The sequence below is a fragment of the Hippoglossus stenolepis genome, chromosome 2, assembly GCF_022539355.2.
Source record: "Hippoglossus stenolepis isolate QCI-W04-F060 chromosome 2, HSTE1.2, whole genome shotgun sequence".
NCBI classification, from domain to species: Eukaryota; Metazoa; Chordata; class Actinopteri; order Pleuronectiformes; family Pleuronectidae; genus Hippoglossus; species Hippoglossus stenolepis.
Window position 1 is genome coordinate 9,387,309 of NC_061484.1, and position 24,315 is coordinate 9,411,623.

General features: G+C 40.6%; 3 protein-coding genes across 3 annotated transcripts; all 3 read left to right on the forward strand.

The window, feature by feature from the left end:
- Positions 1-4,611: 4,611 nt before the first annotated feature.
- On the forward strand, positions 4,612-9,600 carry LOC118117204 (deleted in malignant brain tumors 1 protein). Its single transcript, XM_047342296.1, has 10 exons — positions 4,612-4,703; positions 4,812-4,897; positions 5,327-5,641; positions 7,333-7,647; positions 7,783-7,991; positions 8,215-8,363; positions 8,590-8,832; positions 8,948-9,107; positions 9,210-9,285; positions 9,386-9,600. Exons 1-10 carry the CDS (start codon positions 4,612-4,614, stop codon positions 9,403-9,405), a joined length of 1,665 nt encoding a protein of 554 aa, XP_047198252.1. The 3' UTR covers positions 9,406-9,600.
- A 1,603-nt stretch (positions 9,601-11,203) lies between these two features.
- On the forward strand, positions 11,204-16,529 carry si:ch211-286b5.5 (uncharacterized protein LOC100003596 homolog). Its single transcript, XM_035172000.2, has 3 exons — positions 11,204-11,402; positions 13,096-13,222; positions 15,502-16,529. Exons 1-2 carry the CDS (start codon positions 11,313-11,315, stop codon positions 13,219-13,221), a joined length of 216 nt encoding a protein of 71 aa, XP_035027891.1. The 5' UTR covers positions 11,204-11,312; the 3' UTR covers position 13,222; positions 15,502-16,529.
- Positions 16,530-16,674: 145 nt separating this feature from the next.
- si:ch211-286b5.4 (afadin- and alpha-actinin-binding protein) lies at positions 16,675-22,517 on the forward strand. The gene is made up of 13 exons (XM_035171663.2): positions 16,675-18,258; positions 18,408-18,459; positions 18,976-19,085; positions 19,159-19,227; positions 19,298-19,424; positions 19,528-19,606; positions 19,698-19,818; positions 20,334-20,496; positions 20,606-20,709; positions 20,802-20,963; positions 21,087-21,201; positions 21,301-21,469; positions 22,339-22,517. Exons 2-13 carry the CDS (start codon positions 18,408-18,410, stop codon positions 22,433-22,435), a joined length of 1,368 nt encoding a protein of 455 aa, XP_035027554.2. The 5' UTR covers positions 16,675-18,258; the 3' UTR covers positions 22,436-22,517.
- The last annotated feature ends 1,798 nt before the right edge of the window (positions 22,518-24,315 follow it).

Genomic DNA, 24,315 nt, shown 5'->3' on the forward strand with positions numbered 1-24,315 from the left:
GTGTTTGAGTGTCTTTACGTGCAACAATGTTTGAGTCATAGTGAAGCTGCACAATCGTACATTTACCATCCATCCTTACATCATCTCAGCTGTTTATCCTTTGAGGGTTGCATCGAGGTTGAAGCCAAAGAGAAAACCGACACAGACACAAGGAGAACATTCAAACCCCACAAAGAAAGTTGAAGACACATGTATATCAAAATGGAATTAGATTCTCAGAAAGTTTAGGGGAAGGATCCTGGACAGAACAAATGCAATAACTCAGGGGAACATCTGGAATAGTTGATTACTTCAAGCACCATGTTAAGGCCCCTTCAGTCATCATCAGGCGACATCGCTAAAACAACTAGAATGTCACTCAGTCGAATTCATACTTTCACCAATGCCAACAGTCCGATTTGTTTCATTTAAATTCACTAGATCTTTTTATGGATCTACACAGAATTACACACACTCATAATTATCAGTCCTCTAAACTTCTCAGATTTTTTTCACCAAGATATTTGAATTATTCTCTGAGAAATCAGTGAAAATTTGGAAAAACTTCCTTTTCCTGGATCAGCATCGAAATGCAATGGTTTCCTCCCTGACCCATACCGTAGTCTGTTTCGTAGTTTGTGTGTAATCTTGCCAACTGACAAACAAACGCCGATTTAAAACCTAACCTCTTATCACTACCATGTGCCAGTCCCATAAAGAAACGTGAACAAAATCAGAACATGAACCCAAGTCCAAAGTGATGATATGTGTTCTATACTTTCAGTTTTGATTATTTGATTATTTGTCTTATCAGAATGAAGAGCAACCTCCCTCGTGGGGTGTGGTTTGCTGATTCAGTCTTTTAAATCAATTCTTAAAACCTATTTTTACAGACTTTCTATGTTTTACTCCTTAATTTTGTATTTATTTGCTTTCATGTTATGTCGTCTTCTTCTTTTTATTTTTAATTTTTTCCGTAATTACAGCTTCTTCATGATGCTGTCTTCTAATTGCTTTTATTTATTAGTTGCTGTTATCAGTGTCACTCTAAGCACGTTGTGATCCCTGTTTTAAAGGCGCTTTGTAAATATAGTTGTTTATAATATTATTCTAAGAGCTGTAGAAAGACTTTCTCAGTAAGGTGTGACTAAAAGTTGTATTAGTGTAGGAATGATGTCAAACTCCTTTTACTAATCCCTGTTTGTGAAGGTTCCTATATAAATTAAGTTATTAAGAGGATTAATCTGAGAGCTGTGCAAACCCTTTCTCAGTATGTTGTCACTAAAAGTTGTATTTACGTAGCAATGATTTAACCCTTTGGTGTATAGCATCTGTGATGGAAATTCATCTTGAGATTTGAAATAATGAATATCTCAGACTGGAGTTGCCTTTGAGTCTTTTTAATAGTAAACTCTGCAGAGGTTACGCAACAAGCACGGGTGCTCAAAAACGAACTGGCCGCACGTTCACAAAAGCCAGAACTTACAAAGAGGCGTTTCATAAGACATAATATGAAAAAAAGAAACATGAAATCATCATCTGTTTCTATCTGCTTTGTCCGTCTGTCCGCTGTACCAGTTGGAAGAAAACATCACCAAAAAAGGGCATACACCCTGTTTATCAAGGTCACAGCAGTGAGACACCGCCAAATAAGGGTTCCATCCTGTCAGGTAGACAGTATCACAGCAGTGAGACACCTGGTCAGGGGGATTTCCACTACCTTAGATACTGGTCAGTAGAATTTTCCACTACACATCTAATCCTCAAGGGGGTGTTTGAAGTGCTTTGTTTCGCTCACTTTCAGTAACACTGAGAACACACTTACCAACATCAAGTGGTATGAAAACATTTTTAGCACATTCTTCTTACAGTAAAGCACCTCACGCTGAGTCAAACATTTACCTTGTAGTAATAATACTATTATTACTGAGTATTACTGAAGTGAGTTTTGAAATAGTACACTAGACAATCAATACAAGCAGCAGCACAGTGAGTCCAGTAAATGGTGATAAGACTTGGTGTGTCCATATAATAAAAACAATAAATCCTTTTGGAAATGTAATCCGCTGTTATTTGATCTTTACATTGCACTCCTCGCTTCAAAGAGATCTGTTCCTTCATTTAAAAAAACATTTCAACCAGTGATGTCCATTGTCAGTTTTATCATGCATAGTGACCCATTACATTTCTGTGTGGATCCAGATCAGGATTTCTTTCACTTTAACATTGTGAATTTGGGCGTTTTAAAATATTTTCCTTAATTTCTCACAGATTCATGGATCTTGATGAAAAAGATCAGACATGTTCTGGGGACTGCTTTGTACGAGAGTGCAAAATTAGGTGCAGGTCCAAATATAAATCTGGATGTTGTGAACTTATTTTTTATACAGGGACAGTTTGGCCTTGGTGGAGGTATGCGCTCTACTGAGTGCCCTTCTAGTTTGTTTGTTTGAATGTTTGTTGTCAGCAGAATTACACAAAAACTACTGGACGGATTACCACGAAACTTGGTGGAAGGATGGGACATGGGTCAAGCAAGAATCCATCCGCACACTATCTTTAACATTTTTGACAATTTCCCAGGGAATAACATAACAATAACACCTGATCAGACATATTAAGAGAACTGATATCTATGAGTGTGCGTAATTTGGTTCAGCTCGACTGAATTCAAGGGGACTGTTTGGCCTTGGCGGAGGTATGTGCTCTATTGATCACCATTCTAGTTGAAATATATGTCCACCTAACAATTTCCAGAAACTGACGCAAATGGTATTTGTTCCGTCAAACTGACTGTAAAAGCCTGAACATGAAAACAGTGAGATGCTGTTAAATGATGTGGGACCTTGGACCTTTAATGAATATGTTCATCCACTACAACAGTCTGTCCCAGTTGTTGACGGAAGGAGGTTAATAACCTGTCAAAACCAAAAGGTCTCCAGTACTGTATCTTGACCTGCGAACGATTGAAGAACCATAAAATATATTGACTAAGGGCTTTTGCCTGTGTGTCGGTTATGTTTGAATTTCATCATTTTGTCCTATATTGATTAATAAGTAACTTTTTTGTTGTCATATCAAACCAGCGTTATCAATGAACTGCTTATCTGTTTCACAAATGATCTCTTCCTGTTGTCCTCTGCCAACAAGACAGGCCTATAAATGCTCGTGCTCTCGCTCACTAGGAAAATTTCACAAAGAGGTTTTTCAGCATCTGCTGGATTTCCACTCACTCTCTCCAAGGTGAGTACAAACACTGGCAAAGTAGAGTCATGATCATATGTGAACATATGATTTTCATACATCTCTTTTGTGTTTTTCAGCAAGTTTGTGTCGTGGATGTGGTCCATGATGGAGATGCCTGGGGGTTTGCTCTTGCTCCTAATTTTGCAGTTTTTTACAGGGACCACTTCAGGTAAGTCAATCTGACTTTCTGTCATCTTGAGTTAAATTTCATCTCACCCAGTTACACAGTAATTTTTGGTGAACAATTAAAATTAGCAGAATGTGTTCACAGACCACACCTCACAAGTATGAATTTGTTTATTTTACCTTTTCTCTGTGATCAAGTTTTTAATCTGTCCTTAAATAACTTTAAATCAGCCTCCCAGCTCCGTCTGTGCTTCTGGTTCTGACGTATCAGGTCATTGTATATTTAGAGTTGCCAACTGTTTAATCAATCAATCAAAATGTATTTCTATAGCCCATATTCACAAATAACAATTTGCCTCTTAAGGCTTAGCAAGGTGTGACACCCTCTGTCTTTAACCTTTGACAAGAGTGAGGGAAAACTACCAAATAAATAAGCCTATTAGCAGGGGGGGGGGCGTAGAAGCCTCAGAGAGAGCTGAAAGTGACATTCATGAGAAAAGACAGAGTCTAACTGTCTGTTCAAGTCCACAGAGTGATGGAATAGAAGCTTATGACTTATTTAAAATGTATCACATAAAAAGATAGCATTAATTGCTTATTCCCTATAACCCTATTACTCTTTCAGGGTGTGAAGAATACCTACCACATTCAGTTTAAACGATGTCCTTTCAAATTTCATTGATTTCTAAACTCATTTTAACGTGAGAATTATCAACCGTACAGATCCACTGATGTTAATATACATCACTTTTCTGTTTAACTGCACTCATAGAAAAGTTACATTTATTACTATCAGCTCTATCTTGGTTTTCACGGTTTCATTTGGAGAAGCAAATAAACTTTTACAAGAGCATGGATCAAACTGTCTTCGTACTTTTCACAGGGACACTTGTCTCCAGCTGTGATTCATGTCACGATGAATCCATGTGCCTGGAGTCACGGGAAAGAGGAGACACGTTCAGTGGCCCGGTCCTCTCTTGTGTCTGTAAAGATGGCTTTGTAGGCGATGGTCTCACCTGCTACGACACAAAACTCTGCAGTGACTCTTCGTGCTGTAGCCAAGGTTATCACTGGTCACCAGACAGCGGCTGTGTAGAAACTGACGAGTGCTCCCTCCCAGACCCACCGTGTGCGCCGCCTCAGGTGTGCCACAACACACCAGGCTCTTTCATATGTATAGAGCCTTCCTCCATCGCCAGATCTGGGCCCTCTTCCAAATCTGTCCAGTTCATGTGTGGAAACACTGTTTGCCCAACAGGCATGGACAGAACAGGAGTCGAGGGACAGGTCCGCCTGGCCAATGGAGGAAACAGCTCCTGCTCTGGCAGAGTAGAGATCTTCCTCCGTGGACAGTGGGGGACGGTGTGTGGTTGTGGCAGGGTCCTGTCAGCACCACAAAGTGCACGTTTTGGACAGGGCAGTGGACCCATCTAGTTGGACGATGTTGCTTGCTCCGGCAGCGAATCAAAGCTGGCCGAGTGCCGGCACAGAGGGATTGGATCTCACAACTGTGGTCACAGTGAGGATGCTGGTGTCGTCTGTGAAGGTAAATGCTTATTTGTAGATTTAAAGCCAATGAAGTCTCCCTAACAGACAACATAGGATAACACTATAGAACAGAAATATGGAATATGTGCTTCACGCTGATATCACATCTTCCGCCGCAAACTAAAAAGACACCTCTTCTGACTATACCTTGAATAAAAGTTTAAACTAACAATTTAGTAGCACTTAAATCGCACTTTGTAGTTTGGCTTTCTTGAAGAAATTGTACTTTCTTGATTCTTGTTGTTCTGGGTTTGTACCCTCATGGTTGAATGAACTTATTGTAAGTCGCTTTGGATAAAAGCGTCAGCTGAATGAAATGTAATGTAATGTAATCACTGGAGTTTTTATAGAAATCCTTGTCTTATTGAAGTCTCTCTTTCATCTGTGTCTCTAATCAACAGTATTTTGTTGCATGTGTGTCTCGTAGCTGCTTCACCAGTGAGGCTGGTCAACTCTGACAACCGCTGCTCTGGCAGAGTGGAGATCTACCATGCTGGACAGTGGGGGACAGTGTGTGACGATTCCTGGGACCTGAACGATGCCAATGTGGTGTGCAGACAGCTGGGCTGTGGCAGGGCTCGTTCAGCACTGCAACATGCTGCTTTTGGACAGGGCAGTGGACCCATCTGGTTGGACGACGTCATTTGTTCAGGAAGGGAACCATCGATAACACACTGCAGACATCCAGGGTTCGGGGTCCACAACTGTGGACATAATGAAGATGCCAGCATCATCTGTGACAGTAAGTGTTTATATATATTTAAAGTTGGGTCCAGTTGTTATTGCTCACATTTGACTGGAAAATTGCCTCATTGATACAATTCAACATATATTGTTATTTTGTGGCACAATACGTCAAATGTGCAGTAAATGTTTATGTCAAGAAAGTAAAGTAGAGTTTTGTGCCTCAGGATAACATCATCAATTATATCTTTAACTAGAGTGACACTCAGTAGAGCACAAACTGTACCTCCGCTTACAGTCAATCTCACACATATTTGTCTAATTCTAATGGTGGAAATATAAAAGAAAAAAAGGAAGTGGTCTGATAACCTAAATTATTTATCTGTCGTACAAAACATAGTTACAGAAAGTGGAAAAAGATTCTGAATCCAACCCTTAATCTGCATCCACACCAAAATGTACATGGTTCTTCCAGGCCCATGCCCCAGCTCTCCACCAAGTTTGGTGGAAATCAGTTCAGTAGTTTTTTGCATAATCCTGCTGACGAATACACCAACAAAATAGAACATCACTCAGTGGCACACGTACCACCACCAAGGACTGACAGTCCCCTTAAATTAATTGGAGCTGCATCAAATTTCACACATTCATAGATATCAGTTCCCTTAATGTGCCAGATTGGATTTCATCAAGGTCAATGAATTGTTTCCTGGGTAAATGGTCAAAATGTTGAAAAACGCCCTATTTCACAAAGTTAAAGAAAGTAAAAAATAAAAACTGGATGTGACCCGTGATCTGAATCTGCACCAAAATACAAGTGTTTCTTCTCTGTCCCATATCACAATATTCCACCAAGTTTTGTGGAAATCTGTTTGGTAGTTTTTGAGTAATCTTGCTTACAAACAAACATATAAACATAACCTCCTGGTCAGAGATAATAAAAAAGATGTTTTCCTCATTAATATTGATGGAGGTGCAGGCTGTTGTTGTCTTGTGGGTTCACATAGATTTTTCTTTCAGTTCAACCAGGACCAAACTCCACAGTTTCACCAACCACACCTGATCCAGGATCTCAGACCTTCACCTCTGCTTCGCTCACATCTGGCACCTCTGGAACAGCAGCAGCGCACCACACCACAGATTCACCAACCACACCTGATCCAGGATCTCAGACCTTCACCTCTGCTTCGCTCACATCTGGCACCCCTGGAACAACAGCAGTGGACAACAGCACAGGAGTCGAGGGACAGGTCCGCCTGGCCAATGGAGGAAACAGCTCCTGCTCTGGCAGTGTAGAGATCTTCCTCCATGGACAGTGGGGGACGGTGTGTGATGACAACTGGGACCTGGTTGATGCTCAGGTGGTGTGCAGACAGCTGGGTTGTGGCAGGGTCCTGTCAGCACCACAAAGTGCACGTTTTGGAGAGGGCAGAGGGCCCATCTGGTTGGACGATGTCGCCTGCTCCGGCAGCGAATCAAAGCTGGCCGAGTGCCGGCACGGAGGGATTGGATCTCACAACTGTGGTCACAGTGAGGATGCTGGTGTCGTCTGTGAAGGTAAATGCTTATTTGTAGATTTAAAGCCAATGAAATCTCCCTGTCAGACAACATAGGATAACATTATAGAACAGAAATATGGAATATGTGCTTCACGCTGATATCACTGGAGTTTTTATAGAAATCCTATTGAAGTCTCTCTTTCATCTGTGTCTCTAATCAACAGTATTTTGTTGCATGTGTTTCTCGTAGCTGCTTCACCAGTGAGGCTGGTCAACTCTGACAACCGCTGCTCTGGCAGAGTGGAGATCTACCATGCTGGACAGTGGGGGACAGTGTGTGACGATTCCTGGGACCTGAACGATGCCAATGTGGTGTGCAGACAGCTGGGCTGTGGCAGGGCTCGTTCAGCACTGCAAAATGCTGCTTTTGGACAGGGCAGTGGACCCATCTGGTTGGACGACGTCATTTGTTCAGGAAGGGAACCATCGATAACAGACTGCAGACATCCAGGGTTCGGGGTCCACAACTGTAGACATAATGAAGATGCAAGTGTAGTCTGTGAATGTAGGTTTACTTCTCATATTGCTCATTACACACAGTGTTAATTGAAGTTCTCGTCTAGTTCTCATCTGGTATTTACCATCTCATCTTCTTTTGTGCACACTTTTATTTACTGACTTTTTAAAACTTTTTCTTTAGTCCAACACCCTCCACTCCAGCCTCCTCAGCTCATCTGTGGACGTGATAAAATCCAAATAGGGCTAAATATGGCTGCCATAACATCCATGGGTTTGAACCCACTCTCCGGAAACCTGGCAGTTCGCAACTGCTCCTGGGTCAGAATGCATAATGATGTAGTTTGGTACGAGGTGGACGCTCAGGCAGGTGCCTGTGGAAACACACTGAGGGTAAATACTTTGTTAATTTTCAAGTTATGTCCATTCATTTATTATTACGATAATTAAGAGGAAGCTATTGGTTCCCAAATGTACTCTTCTGCAGGGAGCTCAGGTTAGCAGGAACTGGCAGAGACAATATCTTAAACCCAGATCTTCTGCCTGTATGACAAAACCACTCAAACTGTAATAGAGCTTCAAGTGACTAATAATTGAACCACTCTCTGTCTTTCAGACCAACCGTACACACGCCATCTACTCCAACAGTTTATTTCTCTACCGAGGAAATGTGTCCTTCTCACGTCCTGTGAGTCTTCCCTTCTCCTGTGCGTATCCCCTCGACACAGACGCCAGCATGAATGTGGCTATCAGACCAGTCCTGCCGTAAGTACCTTTTTATTGAATACGACAATCACTCACTTTTTACAGTTGTAAAATGGTCAAGACGAACCTGGTGAAAATTGGTCTAGTCTATGCTACTTTTAACCAATCATGTCAGCGTAAGCATGCACTGCTGTTTGCCACAGTGGCTTTATACCTCCAGGACACATCAATGTCACCTATGTAGGATTTTAGGTCATCATAATAACAAGGCTTATATTTTTGACAGGTCTGCAGGTGGCCTCTCAGGCTTAGGTAGCAGAGCTAGAGCCTCCATGTCTCTGTTCCGCACCTCCACCTTCACTCAGCCTTATCCATCTGGCTTGATCACTCTCCCTGTGGGCTCACCTCTGCATGTGGGCGTCTCTGTATTAGTCAGAGACCCAAGCTTTGTAGTTGTCCTGGAGAACTGCTACGCCTCTAACTCATCAAACCCCAATGATACCACACGATACTTTTTCATCCAGAACAAGTAAGTGTCCCTCTTCATCATTATGCTTTGTGGTTTATATTGGAAATGTGGGGAAAAGACTGTGTATAAGGTGATGTATAATGGCCCTCATGACATGCTCCATCCTCACTTCCAGGTGCCCCACTGACCGACAACAAGTGGCAGTGATTGAGAGCGGCTCATCCCGACAGGCTCGTTTCTCCGCCCTGTTTTTCCTGATCCACGGTGAATACAGTGACATTTACCTCCACTGCAGCCTCAGCCTGTGTGACCAGAGGAGCTCCCGCTGTGCCCCAGTACGTCACATGTTTCACATTATCATTATCATTATCAATCAATAGTCACTGCAGCTTTACACTGGTTTTGATTGGATCTGTTATTCCCCCTCCTTTTCATAGTCTTGCAGAAGGAGGACATCTCGCTCTGTTTCCAGCTCTGCTCCTATGAACCCCCTCACCATTGGACCAATCACTTGTGAGTATGATTAACTATGTGCTCTCAGGATTGATGTGTCAACACAATGATCAATACAGAATGAATCACCATGTTTTTACTCTCTCTTCTTTATCTTCAGGGTACAAGTCACCTGAGTGAGCTGGTAACATATAGTAATAATACAAACTCATTTCATAGTGTGATATTATTTTGTTTGAATTTCTTTATTCATAAATCGATAATAAAAAAACATATGTTACATTGCATAATTGAATCGTAACACACATTGGTATTCCTGATTTGTACTAGCTGTGTAATGAGCTGTGAAATGATTGAAGAAAATAAAAATCAATGACAGAGTACTTTTCTTCTTCTTTGTGTTTATTTTCAGAAATAGTTTAAATAAATGCACATTCATATCCACTCATCAAGCACATTATAAATATACATCCATACATACTGAGGCAGGCAATAACAGTGGTTAAAGGGAATGTGCAAAAGCAAGTGTGCATGTAGTCTGTTGTGCAAAGACACAATGTCAGTAGAGCAAGTTGTCCTTTGTTTATGTGGGGAGGGGAAGACAGTGGCAGTGTTTGGAGGTGTTAATCAGTTTTATGGCCTGAGGGTAAAATGTGTCTTGGAGTCTTGGAGTCCTGCATTTCAGACTGGTGTGAGGAGGTGATGCTGAGTGGGGTCTTTGGTTGTGTTGTTGGCTCTTCTGAAGACTCTCTGCTGGTAGATGTACTGCAGAGATGAAGGCCTGATCCTGGGATGTGTGAATAAATGTGATACAACCTTTTCTGCTCATAACAAAATAAAATCCAGATTACATGATTGATATTAGTGATCCTGATGTGGTCATCTCCCAACCAAATATTGAGGTTTCACTCACCCCTGCCTTCCTTTGTTCTATTCTGGTGGTATGAGTGCCTCAGATATGACCTCCAGAGGATGTCAGGAGAATTTCGTACCGACTTTTTCCTGAGTTTGCCTTATACACATGCACAATGCAGAAGAAGATTCTCCACTCAGATGCATTCATAACATCACAGAAATCTCTGGAGCATTCAGGTGAGGGGTGGTGCAGCAGGCGGAGGCAGGACCTAATGTATTAATTTCATTGCGGGGATCAAGTGTTTTTGTTTACAGCACATCGACACAGGTATTGGCCCTCTTGACATCTTTGTTGCCACTTCTACGTGTATGCCACTGCTTTTTCATCGTGATATATTTGTTTTCTTTTTTTGTTTTAATTTATGCATCTGTTGCATGTTAGAAACATCATCAACACACCCACTCGCCCGTGGTGAATCCTGCGGAGGATCTGTTTTCTCACATTCGCTCATTGGGACATTCTACAGACTTTTAACTTGGGGGGCTGAGAAACTTTCACTCGGACATTTGAATGTCTGGAGGATCTCTTGAGATCAGTAGATCTGAAAGCGGTTTAACAACACACTGATTTATGGAAGAGTTCATCCTGAATTCCCCCTCACATTTAACACTTTTTATTTAAAGGTTTAGTGAATAAAATTTAGGTGAAAGGGATCCATTGGCAGAAATTGATTATAGAAAAATCCTAGTAATGTTTTTACAGTCGTCCAAACTGGACAAACACATTTTGAGTTTTTATGACAACTGAAGGCAGCCACAGGTTCTCTCTCATGATGGAAGGGGAGGGTGAGATGAGGGGTATTCAGCTGCAACATGAAACTTCACCACTAGATGTCACTAAATTGTAAACACTAAACCTTTAACATGCTCCTGAGCTGGTGTGGGCTAAAATAAAAAAGTTGCTGACTGCTCTGGTTGAAGGTCACAGTTTAGCTTCCTGCTCTATGAAACTCATGGTGATGGCCAATGTGTGCAGGGGCGCGGCTTTTAGATCCACTTTTTGATTGACAGGCTTAGAGCCCAATAGCGTGGCTTGCTGGCACGGAGGGGGCGGGGCGCAGGATGACCACTGTTTCTCACTCGGGTCCAGGCTTTGGAGCAGTCCGGTTTCATTTCCGCTCGGTTCACAGAAAACAGCTCGTAACTTTTCTGCAGCGAAGGCCGCCGCCGCCATGTCCAACAACAATGCCAGCAACAACCTAATAATCGCTCAGAGGGCCGTGAAGCAGCTCCGGTTAGAGGCCAGTATCCGGAGGATCAAGGTACGAGCCCCAGCTCACACACAAACACGGAAGAAGAGCGAGTTCACCCGCTGCTGAACGAGACAGAGACCAACTGTGGCTGAAATGACTCACATGGACTCTCTGGTGTTTTAGGCTTCAACAAAGTTACACACACACACACACTTTGGTTTGTGGTTGATTAAACCACCGAGCGACTTTCTTCCGCGTTTCATCGGCTGTCATCGTCTGTTTGTGGGGGGGGAAGTGTGACAGTGGTGTAAGAGTTAAACTTGTTAATGTCAGTAATGTCAAAGGAAAGAAAAAGTTACGCAGTGGACGTAAACCTGTCCTGCGCCACCGCTGCGTGCAAATTGTATGCAAAAAAAACAAAGTGCCTGTTAGAGTGTGAGCGAGAAGCAGCGGTTCTGTGGTTTGACAGCAGGTCAGCGGGGCCATTACCATACTGAACATGTGTTCATGTGACACACACACTTGTTTGCGCAGCTATCTTTGCTAGGACCTTCCACGGACCTCTGAAATTAAGTTTTGCCTTATCTTGACCGGGTTTTCGTTCCCTATGAGGTTTACTGGTGCCGGTCAGTGTTTCTACTGGGAAAAGTCCTGAAGAGCTCACAAAAATCTTTTTTTCAGACTTTCCATTGACTTACATTGTTTGTAGAAAGCCGACCCAAAACCTGATAGCAAACCTTAACCATGAACAATTCATGTCTTATCCTAATCTTTACCTAACCACAAGTCACATCTTAGGACTAACCTTAAAGGGATAGTTCACCCAAAAATGTAAATTCCCTCATTATCTGCTCACCACTATGCCACTGGAGGGGTGGGTGAAGTGTTTGACTCCACAAAACAATTTTGGAGTTTTAGGGGTGAACAGCGTTGCAGCCAAATCCAATGCAATCAAAGTAACTGCCGACCACATCTTCAAACATGAAAAAACAACTGTCAACCAATGGTCCATAAGCCCTGATATTCAGATTGGACTCAAACGGTGTCACTTACACCATGTTTTTAGCCTAAATGTCAATGTGATCCTTCTGCCTTGAGCCACGGCTCCGGAGGAGGATCACAGTGGACATTTAGGCTAACCTCAGAAATTAAGTTTTGCCTCATTGGTACAGAATTTTGGTCCTAAGAGGTGACAAAAACGATCACATGCACAGGTTTGGACAGCCATCCTTAGTAGGCCTTTGCATTGACTTCCATTAATTGTGGACAGCCTCACCAAAACCTTATCCCTAACCCTAACCAATTCATTTTGAACCTTAACCTAACCACAATTCACATCTTACCCCTGACCTTGACCTCAAAAATCCCGTTTTGCCTCATCAGGCCTGAGTTTTGGTCCCCATGAGGTCTACTGGTCCTGACAAGGTCACTGTTTATGTTGGAAAAGGTCTAGAGATGTTCGGATACTATTTGTCTCTTCCCGATTCCGATACCTGGACTATGTGTATCGGCCGATACTGAGACGTGGTATCGGATCGGTAGATAGAACTGCATACTCCCCGATGCCTGAGGCATTTCCGCTGCTGGTATTGGAACATCTCTTAAAGGTCCCTAAAGAGACAACAAAACGAGTATACACACACACACACACACACACACACACACACACACACACACACACACACACACACACACACACACACACCCACACACACACCCACACACTCACAATCACACTATCATCATATGTCTGGCTCTGCAGGTGTCCCAGGCTGCTGCTGAGCTGAGAAACTTCTGTCTGCAAAATGCCTCCAAGGACCCTCTCCTGGTCGGGGTCCCCTCCAGTGATAATCCCTTCAGACCCCCTAAATCCTGCTCCCTGTTCTGAGGTAAGCCTGCCTTGCTCCCCCACTCAGGCACTAACTGAGGAGATAAGCTGCACAATTAATTACAGTAGGGAGGACGTTAATTACCTCCCTACATTCAGTTAAGACTAGGGCTGTAAAATTACGCAGAATCCATGGTTCGGACCTCGGTTTTTGAGCCACAGTTCGGTTCATACCTACTTTTTATTTATTTTGTTTGGGGGTGTAAGAAAAAGCTTGGGGGGAAATGTCTTGGTTTCATTAACACTAAAGAACATGTTGGACTTAACTTCAAATGAAACCACGTAAACAAAATAACCAAAGAATAGGAAAGAGGTGAGGGTGTGTGTACTGTATCTCCCACAATCTGAACATCCAGAGTTCAATCCGTATATATACAAAGTCTGTTTCAGTCTCCCCCACAAGCCCGACACAGTTCAGTTCAATCCAGATCAAACAATGAAAAATAGATTCAACAAAAATAATCAGTTCCGGGTTTCACTGCAGATCTTCATAAAGCAACAACTCAGGAAAGTAAACAGAAAGAGAAGCGTCTTTGTCGCTTCCATCACAACAGCGTTCCTATAAACAATATTTTTATCTTTGCGTTTCGCAAACCGAAACCAAGGACGTCCTGATCGCGGTTTCGGTTTTGGATCAAGAATCGTTACAGCCCTAGTTTAGACTGAAATCAATCTGACCGGTGCTTCAGATCCCCAAGGCTCTAATATTTCAGTTGACCTATCTGGAATGATTCGTCCATAAGTGGATTAGTCAAACGCAAGAAACTTTATTTCCAACTATTTTAATATTCGATTTGGAATCAAACTAGTCTAGAATGTCTCAGAAAATAACTTATTACTTCTTAACTTATAACATATTAATCCTTATCTTCAAATAGATCGATTTTTCCAACCATTAACTGAAGCAAACATTTGCAAATGTTCGTCACTTTTACTTAAACGATTTTTAGAATTATTTGATTAGAAAAATGATTCTAGATTCCTTTTCTGTAACTCAAATAATTTACTCATTTTTTCAGCTATTATTCTGTTGCTTATAAAGACTATTAGTTGTATTATTTTATGATTTGTATTCTTTGTAGTTTAGTTAAAACAATTAATTAAATAATTAGTCCATTAACAGAAATTAAAAGGGAAATATTTTGATATTTGACAAATTCAAAATCATGCCTGCAGCCTCTTTGGTGCTTTGCTGCTCTTATCATATACTTATGAGTCTTATCACATCTTATAATAATCTTGTTCAGTGGTTTGCTCAAGTGGCTCCATACCTTAGATAAACATTTCAAATAGAGCTCAGAACAAAGCATCACTTGTTATTCTTATAAAACACATGCTGGTGACAACTCAAAGTTTATCTTGGCTCAAACTGACAGGAATACATTGATGGTTGTTTTTAAAATATTTCTGTTGCTAAATTGACATAAATCTTGCACTAATCATGTAATTGAGATTAACAGGATTCATTTACAGGGCAAAATAATTTTGGTCAATCTTTATTTTCAAAACCACAAACAACATGCAATAAAAGATACTAATACGTAAAGAACCATGTTTCTCTGGAACCTTTGCTTGTAATTCAGGAAAACAGGTCAATTTAAATATTTCCTTTAAGTAACCAGTCTTCCTCGTTGTTAGAATAAGATTTTCAACATATAGGCAATTTGCTGGTGCATAACAAACATATAAAGTAGAAAAATTATGAAGACAGGATCACAAAGTACAATACATACATAAAAATAAATATAAAAAAGTTAAATGTGTTCAATACATTACAGATGGTTCAGAAGACGTGTAAAGTATGCAAGTGGTTGATAGTGTGTGTGTTAATGTTTAAAGTCTATAAGGGGGGGTCAAATATATATATTTTTACATAGTTATAATAGTAAAACGTAATAGACACATGGTATTACTGTATATTAGTCTCACTTGTTGAACTGTTGTAATACAAATGTATTCATAGTTGTACTTAACAACTATGACCTACAAGGTACTTGGAAACCTTATTTTTAAAAACATTGAAAGAGTATCATATGGAAGTACTCCTGCTACACACTGTACTACACACCATTCATGGGGATTAGACCTCTATGGGTGGAGCCACTCAGGTGACTATGTGAAGTCACCAAACTACATGTACCAATAAGAACTGGCATTTTGACTTTGTAATATCAACAATCGTTCCGCTTAACTGAAGCAGCTAAATGCTATCAATCAACGTTGTTTTGAATTCGCTTTATTGAACTGTGTCTCAGTAGTTTTTGTTTCTGTCTCCAACAGAAAGAAGCGTGGAAGGCTTTCTTCACTTCTACGCGACATCTCTGTAGATCCACCAGCTCCTCTCGGGATGATGCAACGTGGGAATGATGGATGGGGTGGGGGGTGGGGTGTTGAGGGTGCACTTGTTTGCCAAAACTAATGGTATCATAACTCCCATCTGTTACATTTAAAGCAGGGCCAAACTCGACATGTTGTTATTGACACTAGCCTGACTAATTATTAAGCTGGTCTCGTTTTACCTCGTGCTTAACATGCCTGGCCTCTCTTTACTGTCTTAACATTGTCTGTCTCCAGTCAGTCAGCGAAGTGCCGTCCATGTGACTGGCTGTTGATGGTACGACTTCCTCTTGTGTTTTCTGTGTTACACTCATAGAATTATTAATAGTAATGAATTCAACCAGGTGCTGTTAAAGAAAATAAGAGCATGTATTGTTATGTGCACGGTGGGGTCCAATGTCCCATTCACTTGAGTGGGGAAAGTTGTCTCAGACTTTTGGACCTCACTGTCCACTGTATTTCATCAAAACATTAACTGTGCACGTGGCCAACAGACATGCTGATCACCTGTGAGCTAAAATGATTGGTGTCTTAAACTACTCATAAATTATAATAATATATAATAGTTAAGGTGTTAGTGCTATTCTGAGGTACGACAATACGGTACAGACTTTTAATTCTTTCAGTGCAGGACGTGATTGTTCATCCCATCCTTTTTCTGTACATATTTAACAGCCTGTTAAGGTTGCTTACCTGTTCCATGTCTTTAATTTAAAAAAGAAAAAACACATCAAGGCCTTACACTATTTGGATAGTGAAACCTGGTTGCAAATTTAATGTTTATCACTTTGTTTGTATTTGTGTTTAACGAATCATGCTGCAGCGACTCGTTGTATTAATTGATTTTGCCGCTGAAATCTTATTCCAATCAACCAAAACCTTTCACTACTGTCAGCTTTTATCTTTCTTAACTTTGCTACTGTGGGCGACCTTGTAGGAATTAAATATTCCTTTTTTTGAACACTGAAAAATTGTTGTATGTGATTTGTAAATATCAATCCTTTGTGCATATGGAAAAGAGAGAGCTTCCACTTCAGTTTATGGAAGATGACAAACCATCTCACACGAAGGATGTCTAAATATCAACATCTCTGAAAATGTCCATGTTCAGTAAGACAGTTAACTGCAGTTATTTTATTTGGTTAAATGATGATGTACGTAACCATCACCGCTTTACAGACGTTTACAGGGACAGCAAGGCTGAATAAGACACTGCCATGTAAACAGTTTTCTCATTATAATAACCTGAATAATGTCATACTGAGAATAAGCAATGATCTTATTAAGATGTGTGGATTAGTTACAAAAAGTAACTGGTAAAAAAGGAGGTGAAAATGTTTGTGAACAGAAAAATTTAGTTTATTACCAAGTGATTTCAATAATTTAAAGTTGATTGCTCTGATAATGAACTGGGCTGTGTTTTTCATTCATCATTCACAACACCCAATCCACATTTATCGTTTACAACATGACATTTTTGTTTCTTCTACCCAAACTGTCCATTAGTAATAGAACAATTATCTACAAGGTTTCTGAAAGGATGAATTGACTAACTTCTGTCTCTGGATTCACGCAGGCCTGCATAATGAATGGCGGAACAGTTAATTATCAGAGCAATACACTTTAAAATACAATAATAAGTTTATCAAATCAAATGTCTCAATCCATTTTTCAAGTTTCATCACCTCCAATTTTACCAGTTAATTTGTGTTACTTCCATCCTTCGTGTATTCCAACCTTAGTCACATTATGTAGATATTTATAAATCTTAAATGATTATGTACTGCTGAGTTTCAATATTTTGTGACATCGACATGTTTGGCAGTACTGTTTGACATCATAATTGGACTTTGTTCTGTAAAATATAAACAGGAATATGAATGGAATATTCTATTAACAACTCATGTAAACCATAATCAAATGAATGTCTTATTCAGTATAAAGTCAGTAGTTTCCTATATAAACATTTAATATCAAAACTGATTCATTGACATTGATTGTGACAAAAAACTAGAGGTGTTGGAAATGTATTTGCTCCATTTATGCTCTTAAATTTTCCAACAGCAGCTAACTGAGATTCACTTGACAGGAGACATCAAACGCTGACAATATGGTTACGAACTATTTCATGCTTTAGAGAGGATTTGAAAAATGCTGATGTATAACAAACAGCTTTAGACCCAGGTCTGGGTGTGTCTCTGGGATTATTTCATCCACTCCTCCATCATGGATTTGTTTTTAAACTTTAAATGAAATTTTATTTACAAGAAAAACAAAGAACATAGATAATAAGACAGCAATGAAAGACTCGGTAAAACATATATAGTTGATAATAATAATTACAAAGAAATAAAGAAATAAAGTCCAAGATTTAATATAAATACAAGCTGTAGGCCTTTTACAGAATGTAATGAATTGCGGATAGAGAGATTTTTTTTTTATTTAGCCCACAACACCTTCAGAAACCACCTTATAGGAGTGGTAGTTAATAATCCAAACCTGAGTTTGGATAAAGTAAAAAAAGTTCAGTTGGAAGTTCAGTTGATTCATTTTAAATCCTGAAGCTTCCTCTTCAAGCCTATTGTCAGTGGTGATTAGTGGAAGTGTCATCACCTGGAAGTAAAAGAGGAAGCATCTGTGTGAGGAAGTTCAGGTGAGGATCAGAAACACACACGTGGACTGATCCATTGTTACTATACAGTAAGTTTGTCATTTAAACTATTCAAACAACATACAAGCACAAACTTGTTTGCATTGCTCCTGTGTTGATTCTCATGTGGTGAACACCAGTTCGATTTGCATGACTATAAACTGTCCCTTTGCTAATAATATGTGAAAATGGCTTCCAGATGACTTCCAGTTTTGTTCAGAGGAGCGTCAAAGGACATCCGGCGTATTCAGGTAACTACTGACACTCGGCAGAGTGCATACCTCACTCACTTAAATTCACAAGAGGATTTTCATGTGGATCTGCACAAAATTACACACATACATAAATATCAGTCCCCTAAACATGTCTGATTGTTTTTTCATCAAAATGCATGAATTATTCTCTGAGAAATAGACAAAAATGTTTACAAACGATGGTAAAGAAAGTGGGAAAAAAACTTCTGGATCCGCCCCCTGATCCATATCTGCATCGAAATTGAACGGGTCCTTCCCTGAGCCATACCACATCCTTCCACCAAGTTTCATGGTAATCCGTTCTGTAGTTTTTGCATAATCCTGCCCACTAACAGATAAACAAACTGAGACAAAAACATAACCTCCTTGGTTAACAACATCTTCACATATACATACATGACCCAAAACCTGGAGACAATCAAAACAATCTATTCATACTTTCATATTAGCCACATCATCTTACTATTCCCTCTCTTAACAGCATCTTTTTCTTACTGCTCCGGTCTACCACAGACTCCTTTCTGCTCAGAGATCCCAGTCCCAACCCTCTGAATGAGCTCTGTCACAGCGCCCCCTGGCGGGCTGACAGGGATGAGCACGGGGAGCAGGGAGACGCACTCAGAGTGAGTGAATGAGCTAGATCAGTGCTGCTGTTTTCAAGGGAGGAAAAAACACACTCCTATAAATATCTTATAGGAGCAGCTGCAGGAGATGGACGAGCATGTGGCCAGGCTCCAGGACATGCTGAGGTGTGAGCGCACCAAGGTAATATAAGAATATGTTAATACACACACACACATGCATACAAACTCACTCATCTTTTTCTGCTTGACAGTGCACTCATCTGCAGCTGCGGTGTAGCCAACTGGAGGCAGAGCTGAGGCGGCGGGAGCAGCACAGCATCCGGCTGAAGGAGCGACTGTCACAGCAGCTCAGTGTCAGACACAAGGAGAAAGGACCCTGTGAGACCCACTCACACACAGAATAATACACACCCAGATGTATGTTGTATATCAAACGTTGATTAGAATCACACAATTGACCATCCTACATTTTTCTATTCAGCCATAGAGGTGTTAAATTTTCCCCCTGGAGGCCGCAGCAGAAGAGAACAGCCAATCAAATCCTTTGTGTCTACTGCAAAGTAAGTTGTCTGCACTTGTCCTGCCACATGTGATCTTCGCCACCCTTTCTCCACCTCCTCCTCCTCATCACTTGCTTTCTGTACCTTGAAGACGGGAAGAGGCAGCACTGCGTCTGATGCTGGAGCGCAGAGAGGCAGAGCTCAGAGAGGCGATGAAGCTGCGCCACAGCCTCACCACATTGCTTCATGCTCTCAGGGTCAACATGGAGCAGGTAGGGGAAAACCGTGGCTGGTGATGGTTTAACACAATGTGAATTTATCAGAGAAGAAGGCTTTTAAAAAGGGCACTTCAAGGTCTATTTAGTATATCTGTCCAGGGATTTCAGTTATATCTCACAAGTTGTCATTTAGCTACGGATGTGTAAATGTCCTTTTTTTCTGAGCAATTCCGGACTTTTTGGCCTTACGTTTGGGAAATACAATTAATTCTTGAACTTGGTTAAAGCACTTGATAAAATCCAAAAACGAGGTCAATTTATTTAGCTGTTGTTGTGCTCCAACATTCAAATATTCATTCATTGAACCTCCATGAACGAGAAGTCTGTTCTGAGAAGTGCTGAGAAAAATGGAAATTTAAACTTGCATTCCATGACAATTGAGCAAGCATCTGCTGAGGAATACCATGAAGGGATCAAAAGCTCTTACACAGCCACTGAAAGGACACTTTATTATTGACTCAAGTAGGGTTTCCCTGAGAGATGTTATAAAACACTGTAACCTTTCAAAGACCCTGTCAGACTCAGTGGACGTTGAGGACGTTGAGGACGAGGGCCAACAGGACGACAAAATATTGTATGAAGCTGAGGTGGCGCTTGGTGACCATGTGACAGGAGGTGTGGTTCAGAGTTGGAGGAAGGTGCAGAGGAGACTGGGTGACGTCCAGTCTGAAGGTAAACACTCACTTCACAAAAAAGATTTGTGATCCTTTTTATGAAGAAATTCTTTTTAACAGACCAATGATTGAGAAACTTGGCAATCTGTGGGCTTTCTTGAGAATAGGTCACACTGGTGATGGTACTGACCATGACAAGCTCTTGGCTCAACTAGGAACTGAACTGAGAGAGAGTCAACAGCTTGTCAGATTACAACAGCAAATGCTGCAGGTATAATGCTCTAACACACACACACACACACACACACACCTTCTCATATGAACGTTTGCTTGTGTAACACACTCCTTCCTTCCTGTCTGTAGGGTAACCTCGCCTCACCTGTCCCCTCTGAACTGGCCGATTCGTACTTTTTGGAAGAGTGGGAGCGTCTCCAGCTGCGGTGGGCCGAGCTCCATCATCAGAGGAGGACTTTTGAAAGAGAGAGGCAGTCCTTCACTGAAGCCGCAATCCGACTGAGCCATGAGGTGAGAGGAATCTGAACCAGAGGCTGCCGTTGTATGACTGCTTGGATCACTTTGTCTCATGTTGGAGGCCCTTGAAGTAAATGAATGAGATTGTGCTGTTTTATTTTATTTCATTATCTACAGCGTCGTGATTTTGAGCAACAGAAGGCCTCTCTCATGAAGCAGCAGTATTTGTGCGACTCATCTCTTTGTGGTAAAGGAGCACCAAGCAGCAAGAGAAGAGATGGCACTGCTCTCAGTGAGTATGCACATAATAAAAGGGTAGAATGGAAAGAGGCTGATGTTTAAATGGGCCGATGTTTTTAAATCTAAGCTAATCATTTATATTTGACTCTAGATTTCTCAGGTTTGAGGCCCACCAGTATATCTGGCTGTCTTCCCATCACTCCATCATCCGCGGGCTCTGGGACAGCTGCTCTCTCTGTGTTATATCAGGGAAGAGTCAGAGTTCAAACTCCCAGCACTCCTGAGCTCTACGCTGCCCTCAATCTATCATACAACTGCAGGTCAGTCAAGACTCCATCTTGTAGCAGGTTTTTGTGGAGCCAGTCTCCATCATTAGGTATTGTAAGTTACTTCAATGAGTACTATCTATGTGGCACTGATACAACATAAACAGCTTCTATATATTCTTAGCTTTTTTTAATATAATTTATAAGTTCTAATATATAGAAGGTAGAGTGCACTACTACAGACAGACATTATATGAAATAGTCACATTTGCATGGTCTTGTTTGACCCATAGACTTTACAGAAAGATGGATGACTTGACTGCTCTTGATTGACTAAAGCATAGATTATAAAACCTGCCTCCTCATTGTTAGTGGATGGGACATGGACCAAACTAAAAAGTCCAAGTTACACGTCCAATACATTTGTCTCAAAGATGGGTTCTGTCATTTTAGATTGTTCTTATGACCCGGTTTAAGTGTTTATTTTCCCGGTAAGTTTGATTTTAATAAGTTATTTGATGCCATTTAAAAACGCGGTGAAATGTCATGATTGACTGCTGAGACGGACTCATGATTGGTTGAGCAAGTGTATCGGCAGAACCTTGCTAGCTCCACTCAACAGTGACTACAGCAGACTCCAAATGCACAAGACAGCTTCATTTCTGGATAGTAGGAGCAAGTGGAGATGCGTCGTCTGTCTTTATATACTGTACAGTCTATGGTTTGACAAACTAAAACTAATGTTGTACTGTTCACTCATGAGACAGTTTTCAATAAGAACGCCATAGAATTTCACAGTTCAGGTTTTACTTTTGGCTCCATTTGCACCTGAGTGAAATTTTCTGTCTGGCCAGCTTTTGGCTATATCTTCGTACTTGAATGCTGTTGTCAATTTTCCATCTCCAACTCCTCTTCTCCTTCAGATCAATAGAGGTTGATCCCCAATCAGAGACATGGGACTGTGGCACAGAAAAGATGGTGGACGCACCACAGGCTTCACACTTGGACTGGTCATTTTAATACATTTTGTCACTACAGGTGATTTTCATTTAAAAGTATATTGTACTTGATTTTGTATTTTTAAAATAAACAAATACTGAATATATTTATTCCTTTATTTTTCATTTTGACCGGGCACTGAACAGAGGATAGTGTCCTCCTGTAACGGCTGCAGATTCTGTTCCAATTCTGCATGTCTTCCCCAGTCAGTCTCCTCGTTTCACGCTTGTCTTTCCTTTCAAAGGCAAAACATCCCAAAATATATACATACATAAGTAAGTAATACATAAAAAAAGTAACAAAAGAAAATGGAATTTGTCTGTTTTTTATCTAGTAGTGCCAGAACAATGAGCTTTCTTACAGTAGCTGTTTATGCCTCGTCATGCATCTATTATCTAAAATGGTCCCTAAACAACAGAATACAATAGTATTGTATAGTCATTATTATAGTATGATATTGATTGACTGACTATTTACATAGAAACCAATATCCTGTATCCAGATTAGTTTGAATAAGACACCGCCATGTAAACAGCATTTGTTGATTCGAATTACGTAATATTCTGAATAAGCAATAAAATGTAATCAAGACATGAGGACTGAACCTGTCGGACTGGAAAAGGATGTTCTCTTGTCCTGTGTTAATGCTCAGGAGCTACTTCAGAATTATCCCTTGTCATTAGTGAGTCCTCCTCAAACAGTTCTACAAGATACTGTCACTTTTTATTGTTTCTGTGTTGGACATTGTGTGCTGAGCTTTTTACAAACAGTCTATGGTGCAGAGTGAGGTTAGAAAACTTTGTGATCATCCTACCTGGTTTAGCTGCAGTGAAGATTCTATAGTCAATGTTTTTCATAAAATTAAACTTAATCTGCTTCATTACATAAGCGTGCATGTTAATACGTTTTAATTCATTATTGAATACTTTGCATGTTGACTATTTCAGGTCTGTTTAGCAATTGACACAATCTTCAGACCCAAGTTCACACTTTTTCAGTTTAAAAGCTCTGTAATTCGGAATATTATACAGCATTGCAGCAACAAAACAATGTGCTTTTACTTTGAATAACTAAACAGAAAGAGATTCTGTGAATGTTGTTGCATGACGGATGTTAGCACACGTCAAGGGTCAGTCTGTCTCTGTGTGCGTGTCTCAGTCCGATATGGTGAAAAAACTATCAAAATGATCTAGCGCAGATTTTGACCCACGGTTTGACCGAGTTACAGACCACTGCAGTAGTTTATCCAAGGACGTCAAGGAGGACATGTTCAACCTGGTCCGCAGACAGAATACTGCCCTTCCCCCACTGACTGTTACAGATCCCTGTTCGTCTGTTTATTCAAATTGTATTATTATTGAACGCATCTCATGTCATGTCTAAATCGCACCAAAATCAGCACTGCACTTTCTTCAGGCAATTTACAACACACATGCCAAGTGTGCAGCCGATTAACTGAACAGTTCTCGAGATCTACATTCCACATACATACAGACTGAAAGACAGACGTTGTGTAGTTGGTAGGTAGAAGTTATACGTTTTGATTGCATTATAACGTCATATTTAAGTTTTCACAGCATTTTGCAACATCGACGACATGTGCAGCAGGTACCAACAAAGTAATGACGTCCTCAGACGACTATGCTCTGTAACGTGCTGATGTAAAAATCATATACACGTCTTAATCAAAGTAATGTCTTTTTCTGAATAAGGTGAGTGGTCCAAATATTGTTGTCCATGTCTACATTTAGATTTATAGGTTGAACACCTTGCTTTATCTTCTTAAACCAAACATTTAAGTGAGACTTAAATATTAGAAACATTTATTCATAAATAAAAACCCTAACCCGCTTGTGACTGAGCACGTGGAGGCGGGATGGGTGACAACACCTCAACCTCTG